The sequence below is a fragment of the Ambystoma mexicanum genome, chromosome 14 (assembly GCF_040938575.1).
Source record: "Ambystoma mexicanum isolate Mex_15411 chromosome 14, UKY_AmexF1_1, whole genome shotgun sequence".
NCBI lineage: Eukaryota > Metazoa > Chordata > Amphibia > Caudata > Ambystomatidae > Ambystoma > Ambystoma mexicanum.
In genome coordinates, this window is record NC_090940.1 from 216804822 (window position 1) to 216819550 (window position 14729).

At 47.1% G+C, this 14729-nt stretch overlaps 1 protein-coding gene across 1 annotated transcript in view; it reads right to left on the minus strand.

Moving 5' to 3' along the window:
• Positions 1-14729, minus strand: part of SOS2 (SOS Ras/Rho guanine nucleotide exchange factor 2) — a 1344468-nt gene that overhangs the window by 771257 nt on the left and 558482 nt on the right. Inside the window, exon 8 of the mRNA XM_069638977.1 lies at positions 13706-13804. Within this exon, the coding sequence (XP_069495078.1) occupies positions 13706-13804 (99 nt within the window). The remainder of the gene's footprint in view (positions 1-13705; positions 13805-14729) is intronic.

Here is a 14729-nt window from a genome sequence, read left to right on the forward strand (position 1 = left end):
ACGTCGACACGTCTTTCGCCGCCTGTTTTTCGGCACGCGAAAGGAGGGCCTTTTTGTGTGTAGTGTCCAAACCAACCTTAGGGTCCAGTTTCTGAGGACTGTCATGGAACGAAAGCATACGTGATTGCCCAGAGGACATTGAAGCAGCCTAGGCTTTCTCCGTGGGCCTTAATGCTCGACTGAACCGTCAAAAAGTCAGTTGTGCTGCATGTTTTTAGTGTCCTTTAGTGTTTTTAGTGTTCTTGGGCTTGTATGTATTCTGGCCACCGGGTGTCTTCTCCATCACAGAACTGCCGGCCTGCTTATTGGAGTCAGCGACCCGCATATGAGGTTCCGACTAACCTTGCTCACCTTCGGCATCACTCATGACCCCGATACTGCCCTTGCTGGAGTCTTAATTCACGTTGATTGTGGCCTCGGCCTGCATGGCGTGAGCGACCGAGAAGTGGTGCGCCGATCCTTTAAGGTTTTCGCCCAAAAAGTTTACACGATTCGCTAGCTTTTTCAGGGTGATCCCTTGGGAGAAAGTAATTGCACACTCAGTACGTGTCTTTCCACAGGAATTTTCGGTGGCAGGTATGACAAAATGTAAAGGGAGTTTTTTGTCCATTATTTTTTAAAAGGGCAGATTGGTGAGAAAAAAGGGGGTGACAGAATATGCATTCTATAAAGAGGTCAGTATGAAGAACCTCCGCCCTCTCTCCCAACTGTAATGGGCCGTCAATCAGTCAGTCGTCGACAGTGAGGTTGTTCATTGAAAGCCATCGAGCAGTCTGTTGGCCATGCGGCAAAAGTGAACAATAAGGAAAGAGAGTCTGCAAGTAAACCTTTGACTAATTAAAGGCATCAGCCTGGAAGAGAACTGTGCATTTGCGACAACTTCGGAGGTGGAAAAAAACAATCTGAGGGACCTTGATTCGTGAAGGACCATGGGTACAGAACATGTCACACTAGGGATAGTATTACTAACACACCTGTCGATATCCATTTGAGTTTCAAAAACAAATCTTATAATACTCTGCGACTTGCACTAGATGTCGGACTATGTAGAGCGTGTGATCTAAGGAGAGCCACAAGCAAAATATTTGTAAAAAATATATATATGGAATACATTACTTACCGTAATCGTATATCTGGTGCTTGTATCTGCTTAGATTCACATGCTATGCAAAGGTCTACATCTAGTGGAAGCTGCAGAGTATTACAGTTGTTTTTTGAAACACGAAAATGGACGTCAAAAAGGGGCGTGCCAGTAATACTATCCCTTTTGTGAGGTCCCCTGTACCCATGATCCCTCACGCATGTAGGTTCCTCAGATTGTATTTTTTCTGACATGAGGTAGCATGAGGAGTAGCGTGAGCACAGAGTATCCAAGCAGATATATGAAAAGCTCATGTAACATCTATGCACCTTCTCTCAGGGGAGGAAGGGTGCGCGCATGTGAATCTAAGCAGATACACGCACCAGAAATACGATTACGGTGAGTAATGTATTCCTTCTGATGCTTGTTAAATCTGCTTAGATCACTTGCTATGCATAGATTAGCGAGCAATGTTATGAGAAGGTGCTGAGTCAGGAGAAGGAGTAGCGGCAAATAGATGGTTTAGAAACGCTTGTCCCACCGGTGTATCTTTCTTGGAATGGGTGTCAATGCAGTAGTGCTGAGTGAAGGTAGGAACTGAGCTCCATGTAGCTGCCTTGCAAATGCTGTCTAGGGGGACATTTGCAACGAAGGCTAGAGTGGCCCCGGTACCTCGTGTGGAGTGGGCTCTTGGTGTAATAGGCAGTGTTGTTGTCTGATAATGAATAGCATAATTGTATACATTTTACTATCCATTTGGAGATGGCTTTTTTGGAAACGAATTCTCCCTGTCTGCCTGTAGCCATGGAGATGAACAGTTGATCAGTCTTCATCAGCGGTTTGGTCTCATCTACGTAGTAGAGAACCGCCCTCTTCAGATCTAGTGCATGGAGGAGTTTGACCTGAGCTTAGCTTGTTGGCTTCTGGAAGAAGGCTGGGAGCTCGATGGATTGGTTTACGTGAAACTTGGAAATTAATTTAGGTGAGAATCTAGGCTGCGTCTGAAAAAAACAATGTGTCTTTATGAATGATAAAGAAAGGGTCCTGCACTGACCAGGCCTGGAGTTCGCCGACTCTTCTTATGGAGGTAATTTCTACTAAGAAGGCAGTTTTATAGGTTATGTGTCTAAGAGTAGCCTGATGCAAAGGCTCAAAGGTGGGGTCCCATGAGTTTTGCTAGTACCACATTTAGATCCCAACCATGCGGGGGCTTAGAGACCAGAGGGTGTAGTCTCTTTATTCCTTCTATGAATGCCTTAATGACTGGCACTTTCCACCATAAAATCTTACTTTGAGAGGTGGTGTATACTGATAAAGCTGCTAGGTGGACTTTAAGAGAATTATAGACCAACCCCGAATCCAACAGGTGGAGCATCTAAGTAAGAATGTGCGATGGAGCACACTAAGGGGTTTATCCTAGATTGACACCAAATGACGAATCTCTTCCACTTGTGGAAATAGCAGTGTCTGGTGTTTGGCTTCCGTGCTTCTTTCAGGATGTCCATACACCATTGTGAAAAATTAAGGTGTCCGAATTCTATGACTTCAGGAGCCATGCTGCCAGGTTCAAAGAGTGAGGTTGTGGATGTATTGTTGAACCCCCCCCCCCCATGTTGAGTCAAAAGGTTGACTTGGTACAGGAGTTTGATGGGGTCGCACATTGCCAGTTTGCGCAGATGTGGATACCATGGTTGTCTCGCCCACATAGGAGCAACTAGGATGAGTGTCATCCGTTCCCTGTGTATCTTGTTCACTACCCTGCTGATTAATGGTGTCGGGGGGGAAAAGTGTAAGCAAATCTCCCTGACCAATTCACCCATAGGGTGCTCCCCTTGGAGTCTGGTAGGGGGAATCTGGACGCAAAGTCTGGGCATTGCTTGTTCTCTTTTGTAGTGAACAAATCTAGAGAGGGGTAGCCCCAAAGAGAGCAGATGTGGTCTACTATGTCTGCGTGCAGTTGCCACTCGTGCTCTCTTGGCAGAGGATCTCTGCTGAGAGAGTACGCTAGAGTGTTGAGTACCCCTGGAACATGTTGGGAGGATAGGGACATTCCTCGTCTGAGTGCCCACTTCCATATTTTCTGCGCTAGCTTGGACAGATTTGAAGAGTGTGTACCTCCCTGTTTGTTGACACAGAACATAGCGGTAGTGCTGTCTATTAGGACTTGTACCGATTGGTTTGTCAGATGTTCTTCTATGGCTTGTAGTGCCTTGAGGATTGCCAATAACTCTAGTATGTTTATATGCATTTGTGCGGTCTTTTGTGACCACAGGCCGTGTGCTGAAGGTAGTGGGACCCCCACCCGGAAAGTGACGCGTCAGTTGTGACGATCGCCTGCGCTTCCGGTTCGTGGAAAGGTTTCCCCTTGAGCAGATTCTCCCTTGACCACCAGCATATGTTCTGAACCATTGTTGGCGAAACAACCACTAGATCGTCCCACTGACCACTTGCCTGAGACCATTGTTCCGCCAACCACTCCTGCATTGGTCGCATGCGTAGGAGTGCGTGGGGGACCAGGTAAATGCACAATGCCATCATACCTAGTAGACGCATAGCTTTGCGTACGCTTATCCGGAGACCGGCTTGATACTGGTTGAAGCACGTTTTGTACTCTTTCCATGGATGGGAAGGCTAAGCATGTCTTTGTATCTAATACAGCTCCTAGGAACTGTTTCGATGTGTTTGGTACCAGACATGACTTTTCCTCGTTTATTGAGAAGCCCAATTGGAAGAGGTGGTCTACAGTTCTTTGCGTGTTTAGCTTGCAAAGATTGTACGTTTCTCCCATGATCAGCCAGTCGTCCAAGTAAGGGTACACTGGGATTGACTCCCTGCGCAGGTGCGCTGCCACCACCGCCAGTACCTTGGTGAACATCCCTGGAACCGAGGCTATCCCAAAGGGCAGCACCTTGAACTGGTAGTGTTGGTCTGCTACTTTGAACCGCAAGAATCTTCTGTGCGCTGGGAACATTGAAATATGAACGTAAGCATCTTTCATGTCCAATGTTGCCATGTAATCACCCCATTTTAACAGAGGGATTACTTCTTGTAGCGTTGTCATGCAGAATTTCTGTGGCTTGACCAACTTGTTTGCAGGGCGCAGGTCTAGTACAGGGAGCATGGTCAGATCTTTCTTTGGAACAAGGAAGTATGTTGACTATACCCTTGTTTACCTTGTATGGCACGACTTCGATGGCGTCCTTGAGGAATAGAGCCTTGATTTCCTCTAGCAGGATGAGTTGTTCTTCCTGTGATGGTTTTTTCTGGCGTGGTGGGAGGTTTGATGGTCTTCCCTGGAGTTCTATACAGTAACCTACTGTCACCGTCGACAGAACCCACTTGTTTGATGTTATACCCTCCCATGCGTGGGTGAAAAAAGATATTTGTCCCCCGACTGGGGAGGCATGGGAGGGGACCTGTAGCAGGGGGTCATTGCTTGGAGGGTGCCCTTCGACCTCTGGTGGGGGAACCGCGGCCTCTTCCGCGAGCTCTGCGCTGACCTCTGGGGTAACCCCGGGTAGCCTGTTGGTTGGTGTTACTGCTTTACCAAACAACACATTCTGCTCAACAGGCATGTTGAGTAAGGTAGCTTGAGTTTCCAATTTAAAGCCCAACTGTCTAAAACAGGCGTGGTATTTTAAAATGGTGGCTTCTGCGACAACGTGGCCAGCGTTACCCGCTGCGTCAAAGTTGTTTTTCAGAAGAACGCCAGCTGTAGCTCTGCCCTTGGCAGCCAGAAGGGAGAGTTTGGATTTAAGTGGCTCTGGTGCTGACTCTGCCAGGGCCGTCACCTCATCCCATTTGGTGCAGTCGTAGCTGGATAGTAAGGTGGAATTATTTGCTATCCGCGCTTGGTATGCCGCTGATGACGCTATCTTTCTACCCATGGCATACAGTTTTTTGCTCTCCTTGTCCGGAGGAGCTTTGGAGAATGCCAAGGGGGTACCAGCTCTCTTCCTGGTAGTGGTGACTACCAAAGAGTCTGGCCGAAGTTGTCCCCTTATCTATAAAAGGTCAGAAGGCACTGGCCACCAGGGGACGCAGAGACGAACATGGTCCCTGCGTGAGCTCCGCATGCCCCGTTAAGTGGATTGAATCCCCACTTAACGCCCCCTCCGCCTTGGATGCAATAGAGCGACTGATATGGGAAGGTCCCCTCGTCCTCCGACTGAAATCCCGAAGAAAATCGGATCAGAATTCGTCCTGAAACCACCCCTGAAACACAAGCCCCCCGCGGCCCAGCGAAGCTTCAGAAAACTTTCACGTGCGGTGCGACACAGAGCGACTGCCGAACCGGAAAACAGGCCCTGAAGTGGCCCCAGCAGCAAAAATAACACAAGATCTTCTGAAGAGAGAGCAAGCGGAGGAAGGATTCGTTCTCATACACACGGTGCCCAGCGTTTTGAAGGCCGCAACCCGCCTCGAACGTACCAGAAAACCAAAGGAGGCCCATCTCTTTCTGGGTGCATCCCCTTTGAGGCAGCGACTCGGAAGTAGAGCCTTCGGATAACGTGGCGTGCCGGGCACCCCCACAGGCCCCCCTCAGCTGGTAGCAAAGCGAACACTAAATATTTTTGCATGCATTTGCCTGGACATCGAACGATGTAGGCCGCGAAACAGGGAGACTCCACGCGCATTTCTCTGACACTGTGAAAACGGAGGGCAACCCCGCCAACGCCCAGAGTCCCATATCGGAGTAACCTCACGACGAATCGAAGGGAACAAAAAAGTACACGGTGGAGTACCCGACAAATAGAATGCCTCTTTGGACATAGTAAAACCCCACCCCACTCCATTACCCAGCCTTGCCATAAACCTCCTATGGACGTGAAACATAAATTGGCCCCGTTTGCCTACACCCCTGCATCTTCCGTACCTAACATGACAACCAGTGAAACCACAGAGAACAAACTCGCCGCCACAAAAGGAGACATTGCGGCCCTGCTGGGAGAAATTAAAAACATGAGCGCCAATATAGGAAGCAAGGTAGATACACTCACGCAAAGACTGGACAAAATGGAGGATAGACTTGAAGGAGTGGAGAACAACCAGGCATCTATAGATACCTTAGAAGCACAACTTGATCACAGGATGACGGAATTGAAACAACGGGAAGAAGATTTTAAGCTCAAGTTGGACGATTTGGAAAACAGAGAGAGACGGACAACATACGTATCTTCGGAATTCCGGAGAAAGAGGGAGAGACTTAAGCAGACCTGAAGGAAATACTCCATGTTATCAAACTTTTGGTCGCAGATGATGCCATTGATGGGCCCCTAACCGAACAAATTCATAGGGCCTGTGGCCCCCCATGTGGACCGCGGTTGGTCCTTGTCCAATTCCATCGCTTCCAAGACAAGGCCCGAGTACTCGAGAGGGCCAGGAAATGCGACACTATTACATTAGGTAGTGCCCATATTACAATATACCAAGACCTCTCTGCGCTGACACTTGCCCTCAGACGGATGTGCGGGCCTCTCACGAAACATCTAAAAGGGAAAAACATTCAATATAGATGGGGATACCCCTTCTCTCTCTCATTTGAATACGATGGAACCAAATTCAGACTAAGAACCGGAAAAGACATCAGGGCGTGCATCTCCGATCTGCTCGGCCCCCAAGGTGAAGGAAATAACCATGACGAACCCAAAAGAGAAGATCGAGAATGGCGAACCCAGGGCCCCAGAAGGAAGTGGGTGAAGGGATCAAGGAAATACAGGAGAGGTAACCTCTCCCCAGAGGCAGACAACTGATCAGCTGCATCCCTGGTAAGATAGAACTCAAATGTAAATTTTTTGTGGAAGATGCGACCAGAAAAGGTGTCAAATCACGGACATCCCGGTAGTCGCAACATGAGAGTTTGGGGGGGGGACACTAAGAGGGCTCAATTGAAACTGTGATATCACAACAGATTAAGGGGTGTGACGTAACGGTCCCCACAGGTGGTTCGACGTAGATCCGGAGCAGTTAACCAGGCTCGATCGAACGCCATAGACAGGAGATGGGAGGAAGGAGGGGGGAGATAGAGGAAGGCGGGGAAAAAGGAGGGTCGAAGCAACATTCATGGGAACTCTAAGCAGTCGCAGCAGAATACAATTTATAATGAAACTATACTGTCGGTCATGCAATAGGAGCCATCCTCTCAGAAAAATGTTTAATGGCGTTAAAGACTAACTCAAGAAGGGAGGGACTTCTCTACGGGTAGGGACACTTAATGTGAAGGGGCTCAATTCTCCAACGAAACGATCACTTGTGGTCAGAGAATTTCAGAGGTCTAAAATGGAAATCCTACTGTTACAGGAGACAAAATATGTGAAGGGTGAAGAACGGAGAGTCCTAGGGAAAGCATGTTGGAACAGAATTATGGGGTTCAGGCCCACTTAAAAAGGGAGGTGTAGGTATTCTAGTCAGAAAAGGATTAGAGTTTGTCGAGATGAAAACATGGTCAGATGTAGAAGGTCGCGCATTATTGGTAACTGGCAACATAGGCAAGGTGAATCTTACGATTGCAACATTATACTACCCAAATGCAGGACAAAATAGATTCCTTCGCAAAGTAATCCCCAAAATATTTTTAGAAGCCACAGGCCACATTATCCTTGGGGGAGATTTCAACCAGTGGGCGGACCCACTCAAAGATAGAAAGCCGGGTAATCCAGACGTACGATGTCAGAGTAGAGATGATCCAACTGAGATGGCAAAGATGATGGAAATATAATATGATAGATGTATGGAGGAACATGCACCCCAATGCACAAGATTATACATTCTTTTCCGCTCCTCACAATACATACACTCGTATTGATTAAATATACCTGTCCAGAGAACTCGCCAACACTGCAACACATTCAGAAATCACCCCGATCACATGGTCTGACCATGATCTGGTGCTGGATGAAATCCAATGGGAAAACTTACCAACTAAGGGGGGAAAATGGCGCTGCAATTAGAGTCTTTGGAAGGACGCAGCCTTCAAGGCTGAAATGGAGACTGAAATCACTGAATTCCTCAAAACAAACGACACTGGTGAAGTCCCCAAGCAGTAAGTGTGGGAAGCAGGGAAAGCCACCTGGAGAGGGATCTTAGTAAGGGAAGGGTCAACGAAAAAAAGGGAACGAAATATAATTGAGCACAGATTAAGATGCGAAATTTGTCAACTAGAAGGTGACATCAAAAAGGGCAGGGGAACTGACCATCTAAAAATCAAAGAGGCAAAGGGAAAGAGGGAAGATTTGAAATTACTGGAACATGAACATATAGTCCGCAAACTCAGAATGTTGACACAAACCTATGAAAAGGGGGATAAGGCAGATGAACTACTGGCTGCTAGGCTCCGTGAGACGAGCGGAAAGTGGTGGAGATCATCGAAGATGACCCTAAAACAACGCACACTCACCCCACCATTCCCGAATGCTTCGCTAACTTTTATGAGAGCCTATATTCCTCAGAAACAAACCACGACCAATCAGAAACAGACTCATACCTGTCCCTGATCAATATGCCCAAAATACAGAGACTAGATTCAGAACAGCTGGAATCCCCTATATCTGAACAATAGGTCCAAGACGCAATAAAGAGATTAACCTTGGGCAAATCCCCGGGGGATGATGGCTATACATATACAGCGGGATTCTATAAAACGTTTAGCACACAACTCACGTCATTTACGACCAAACTCTTTAATGAAGTAATAAAAACTGGGAACGCCCCTGATTTCTTCACCCGTGCACTGATTACAATGATTCCCAAGGAAGGACGGGACCCCAAAATATGTGGATCATATTGCCCAATTTCCCTGCTCAACCTAGACGCAAAAATATACACGATTGTCCTAGCTGCGAGGTTGGAAACATTAATGCCATAGCTAATACATTCTGACCAGGTTGGGTTTATATTAGGGAGACAGGGAGCAAATACAATGCGTAAGACCCTTCATCTTCTCCACACATCACAGACATTAAATAATGACCCAGTCCTCTTTTCGATTGACGCAGAAAAAGCCTTTGACAGGGTAGAATGGGGATTTCTGAAAGCAGTGCTACGTAAAGTAGGTATAGGCCCAATATTTAGAAGAGCAATACACTCTGTGTACACGGCCCCCAAAGCATCTATTTTTGTGAATGGAGAATACTCCAAATGGTTTAACCTGGGACGTGGAACCCGTCAGGGATGCCCCCTCTCTGCTATTCTTTTTGCACTCTCCGTAGAGCCCCTTGCACAAGCCATGCGAACAGATCCCATGCTAGAAGGTATTCGTCTAGGAATGACGGAATATAAAGCAGCTCTCTACGCTGATGACATACTCCTGCATATCACTAACCCCATGACATCCATCCCCCGGGCACTATCAATGTTAAAAGAATATGGTCGGCTCTCAGGGTTCAAAATAAATAAAAATAAATCGATACTCTTTCTCTTACAAGGACAAAAAGAAGAAAAAGAGGTAAAATTCTCCACACTAGGTTTTAAGATTGAACATACTAGATTACAATACCTGGGTATACAGATTACCAGACGTATAGACGATCTTTACGAAGCAAACTTCCTCCCTCTCCTTCAAAAGTGTCGTGCAGACCTAACTAGATGGAACAAACTGACGATATCTTGACTGCGACGACTTAACGCCATCAAAATGGTATGCCTCCCCCGATTTCTATATCATTTCCAAATGTTACCCATTAAGATGCCGAGAAGCTTTTTTACAGAAACCAAGAAAACCATTGTTAAATTCCTCTGGCAAGGGAAGAAAGCGAGAATCCCGTATGATACCCTAACACTCCCAAAAGATAAAGGAGAGTTAGGACTCCCAGATCTACGAAAATACTATGAAGCATCCCAACTCCGGGTACTGATCCCTCATTTACGTAACCACAAAGACATCCAGTGGGTTCAAATGGACAACCATTACCTGTCACCTGCCACAATATCTGAATGGCTATGGTCCCCCAGGAAAAAGCTTCTTCTTAGAACCGAATCTTGAGTGTCATATGGGACATCTGGAATCAGGGCACAACCATGCATGAAATCACCACATGGCCATCCCCCCTAAGCCACTTATGGTCTCCTGGTATCAATAACCACATCCCTAATGTAGAACGATTTCAATCATGGTACGAGGCAGGCTTGGAGAGAGTAGGACAATTACAAAGAAAAGACTCCTTTATAGCATTACCAGACTTGATGGAAGCTCTGGGTATAGGCCCTCTGTCCACATTCCAATATATACAAATAAAAGGTATCCTAACGAAGCCAATATGAAAGCCAAAATTAATGAGAGACCTCACTCCCCTTGAGAAGATATTGGATACGAGAACTGAAATGAAGGGCCTAATATTGGCACTGTATAAAGAGTTGATTATTGCAGGTGGAGGGTCCATAGAAACGCTCAAAGGCTGATGGGAAAGAGACCTAGGCGAACAGATTAGTATAGACACGTGGGAAACTATGTGTGACGCCGCTACCCACACATCTATTTCAAATCAATACAAGCTATACGCTATCAAGCTCCTACACAGATGGCAGTATGACCCTGTCCGGCTTTCCAAAATGTTTCAAACAGCTAACCCAAAATGTTGGCGAGGGTGTGGGGAAAACGCTGATTATTGGCACATGTGGTGGGGATGCACCCAGATAAAGATTTTTTGGGATGAGGTCCTGGGATGGATCAAGGACATAGATGGCATATCCCGGGTGGCTGGCCCCTACCTTATACTGTTTGGTCTCGAGATGGATGAGGAAGACTGGAATAAGATTAGAGGCCTAGCGCCTCAGCTGTTATTAGCTGCCCGAGCAACACTTGTAATGAAATGGAAATCCAAATCCACCCCCACCAAGAATTAATGGATTTATGTTGCCACCAATATATGTATAATGGAACTGATTACTCCATAATTGCATGGGAAGTCATCACAGTGTGAGGCCATATGGATGGACTACAAGAATGAACACCTCCCTAACGGGCTGTTCCGTTGACCAGCCAAAATCTACAACTACAATGTACACGAGGCGGCTAGGTGATCAAAGCGAAGAAATGTGACAGCCTCACGGACAATTGCCCTGAAACGGATCCCTACATTCTGAAAACCTTTAAAAAGACTGTGACCCTTTAAAAGAACACGCCAACACGACCAAGAGCTTTGTTATTCGACCAGTAGGGGGGTGGGGGGAGGAAAAATGGCAAGTGGGAAAAACTCATGTAAGACTACAATAGCTGGATGGAAGAAACATGTAAAAAAAATTTTGTAGCATTATTGGAATTCCTGTTTTCGCTATGTAACTCTGAGATCGTAATTGCGTTATGTAATGTGACTTTCAACTTAAAAAGGTTAATAAAACCAAATTTACAAAAAGGTCGGCAGGCGCTGGGCGGAAGAGCTTCTCAATTCTGGTGTTTACTGCCCTGGTTTCATTAGGCCTTTCTAAGGAAGGCTGAATCCTTTTTTGGACTGACTTAAGCAGGGGAATAAATTGGGCTGCAGGTTTCTGGTCGCCCAAGATATTTACTGCAAAATCTTTTTCCTGTTGGATCTCTTGTATTTCGATCCCGAAATGTTCTGCAGCCCTTAGGAGTATATCATTGAACAGGGGCTGGTTGTCCACAGGGGAGTCGAGTAAAGGAGGGTCTTGTGGACCAGAGAGTCCATTGCAAAAACTACTGACTCAGTGTTATCTTGATCCTGATCGATTCCCCCCTAACCCCACCCTCCCTGCGTTGTACTAATCAACGTCATCATAATAAGGGTCATCCTCATCCATGTATACATCACCCCCTGCATCCAATTCGTACAGGGCCGAGGAGAGGCGGGGACTTTTGGGGACTGGCTCCACGGACAGTTCCACTGGGGGAAAATATCTTTTCTTAGCCGGTTGCACCGGTATTTGGGACTGAGAGGCTGTGTCTTTTGTGTTTGAGCCAGACGCCTAGGTAGTGGGAGGCGTGTTGGCAAGATTTGTGAGAACATGTGGATGTTCATCGAAAAAATTAGCCAAACAAGTCATACGAATCATGTAGGGGTAGAGGTGGGATAAAGCTCTTCCTCTAATAGCACTTCCTCATCTACACAGATAGGATCAGGCTTCTCTACTTGATCAGGCTCCTCATAGGTGTCTTGGGCAGGAATAACCACAGGTTCTGGGGTGGATGACTGCTCTCTAGGTCGGTCTCTCCTATCCCCTGAGTCCTTATCCTTAGAGAAGGTGGACTTGTGTTTTTCTTTATGATCCCTGCTCTTAGAGGAAACATTTGGAGATAGGGGTCGAGGTAGTGGCCTTGGCGGTCAGCAGAACGGGCCAATCCCGACTCCATGGCTTTGTCCCCGGTGTAGGTCGAGTCTCGACTGCGGGGATGGCTTGCGCTGCGATTTTCGATGCCACGAAGCCGGGTGGGGGTGTTTTGAGTCCGACGTCTTGTTTTAGCTGGCTTGTCGTGAGACGGCCGTATGGGGCCCTCAGAGGACGTCTGATCAGAGGATCTGCCCTTTGTCGTCGACTCTCGGCATGCGACTTCGCTCGCACCGCTGTGGGGAGTGTGCTTAGTGTGCGGGAGAGTTGTGCCCTTGTCGCCGGGTGTCTTCCCCTTAACAGGACCGCCGGCCTGTCTGTTAGGGTCGGGGGCTGGCACTGGGGAACGTCAAGGTTCCCCTTCACCCTTGCAGTCCGAAGGGACGGCCGCGCTCCCTTCGTGGACGCACTTTCAACGTCAATGGTGGCCTCTACCTGCATGGAGTGATGGGCCCAACGCTTTGTCCGCCTGTCCTTGAGGGTCTTGGGTCGGAGCAGTTAACAGGCCCGACAATGAGCCTCGTCGTGGTCTCTGTGCAAAGGTTACACACCCTGTGTTTGTCGACCCACGTATATTTTATATTGCAGGATAGGCAGAATTTAAAGGGAGTACGCTCCATGTTGTGTGCAGACAGCTGGGCAACAATGGGAAATGATGGGAATATACATGTTTATGACCACCCCCCACTCTCCCTACTGTAAGGCTGAGGCCGAAAGGGCCTACCAAGGCTGTTGTGGCGCCGTCAAAATCTTCGTCCGACGGTCAGCTTGGTAGTGTTCCTGGAGTCTTCACCGCGTCAAAACACGGCGTCGGTAAAGGACAGAAAGAGATACTAATTTGAATTATAAAGGTCAATGGCATAAGCCGAAATGCACTTCGCAAATATGCAACCGCTCACGATGGGGGGAAAAAAACAATCTGAGGAACCTACACGCGTGAGGGATCATGGGTGCGGGGGATGTCACAATAGGGATAGTATTACTGGCACGCCCCTTTTCGATGTCCATTTTCGAGTTTTGAAAAACAACTATAATACTGCGCAGCTTCCACTAGATGTCGGCCTATGCATAGCATGTGATCTAAGCAGATTTCACAAGCATCAGAAATATATATATATATACAAGTACAACTCAAACAATGTAAACAACTGGAGGAAGACAGATGGCAGTTACACACAGAGTGAGTATATCGATCGTCAGCCAACCAATGAGGCATTGACGAAGTAACATGTTTTTGCAGCATCTGTAAGCCTTGCATGCCTGATTTTCTTAAAGAAGTCTTAACACAGCCACATATAAATTACACAGATTTTTAAAAAGTGCAGGGTTCATGCTGTATTTTACCTGTAATACTTCAAAGTAGTGCAAACAGTGATAAACCGGGATCAGCATAAGCCGTGGGAGGACATACCGGACAGCTTCCTTAAAGCCTTCAGCAATCAACTGATAAAAGCAAAGTTATTATTTCAGTCATTATGAATAATGGTAATGGTAATGTTTATTTATAAAGCACCTATACACAGACAAGTGTTTGAAAGCAACAATGTAGAATTAAACACACGCAAAAATATAATAAAATGAAAAGGTTACTCACCATCGACGACACCAATATATTCCTATTCCTTAGCCACCTTTCCTCCATGCTCTTGGGATATCATCGCAACCGGATAAGACTGGGGTATGTGCACAGCAAAGCATAATTCTGAAGGGAGAGGCTGTGAGAAACCTGAAGGTGCCTCCCTAGCTAGTCCCCGGGGATCTGTCATCCAGGTGGCCAGGACGCAGCCATTGCTATTGGACCAGTGAGTGAGGATCACCTGGATGAGGGTCCTTGGGGAGTGGGACACAGATGAGGGAGATGCAGTAAATCCCCCGCCCTTCCTTTAACACCTTTTCCTCATCCTCTCATGTAGGAAATTTAAACCACTGCCTCCCCCTTTTTCCACCATGAACACTTTCGCACAATACAACGGACAAACACTAGAGTCGTTTACCTGACATGTCACAATACCAGGGTCAGGCAAAGTCAGGCAATTGATCAGAATCACACACACCTGTCAACCATTTCCCTTCCCCCACAGGGATAAAAGGTGGAGCCAGAGTGCACAGTACGAGAAAGGCGAACACGGCAGACGGCACGTTGAGACGACTACCACGTGGCAGTTCAACAGAAGGCGAAAGACAACAGGAAGATAGAGGGTGGCGAGGGGAGAAGTGGACTTGCCCTTTTCACCCCAGGCCTGCGGAACCTTCATGGAGGGGAATCTAAGACTACGAACAATAGCACAAGTGTTCTGTTGCAGATGTCAACGGTACACAGAGCAAGCCTACGCTGATAAAGCGGAGCAGAGCATACTCCCACACCCGT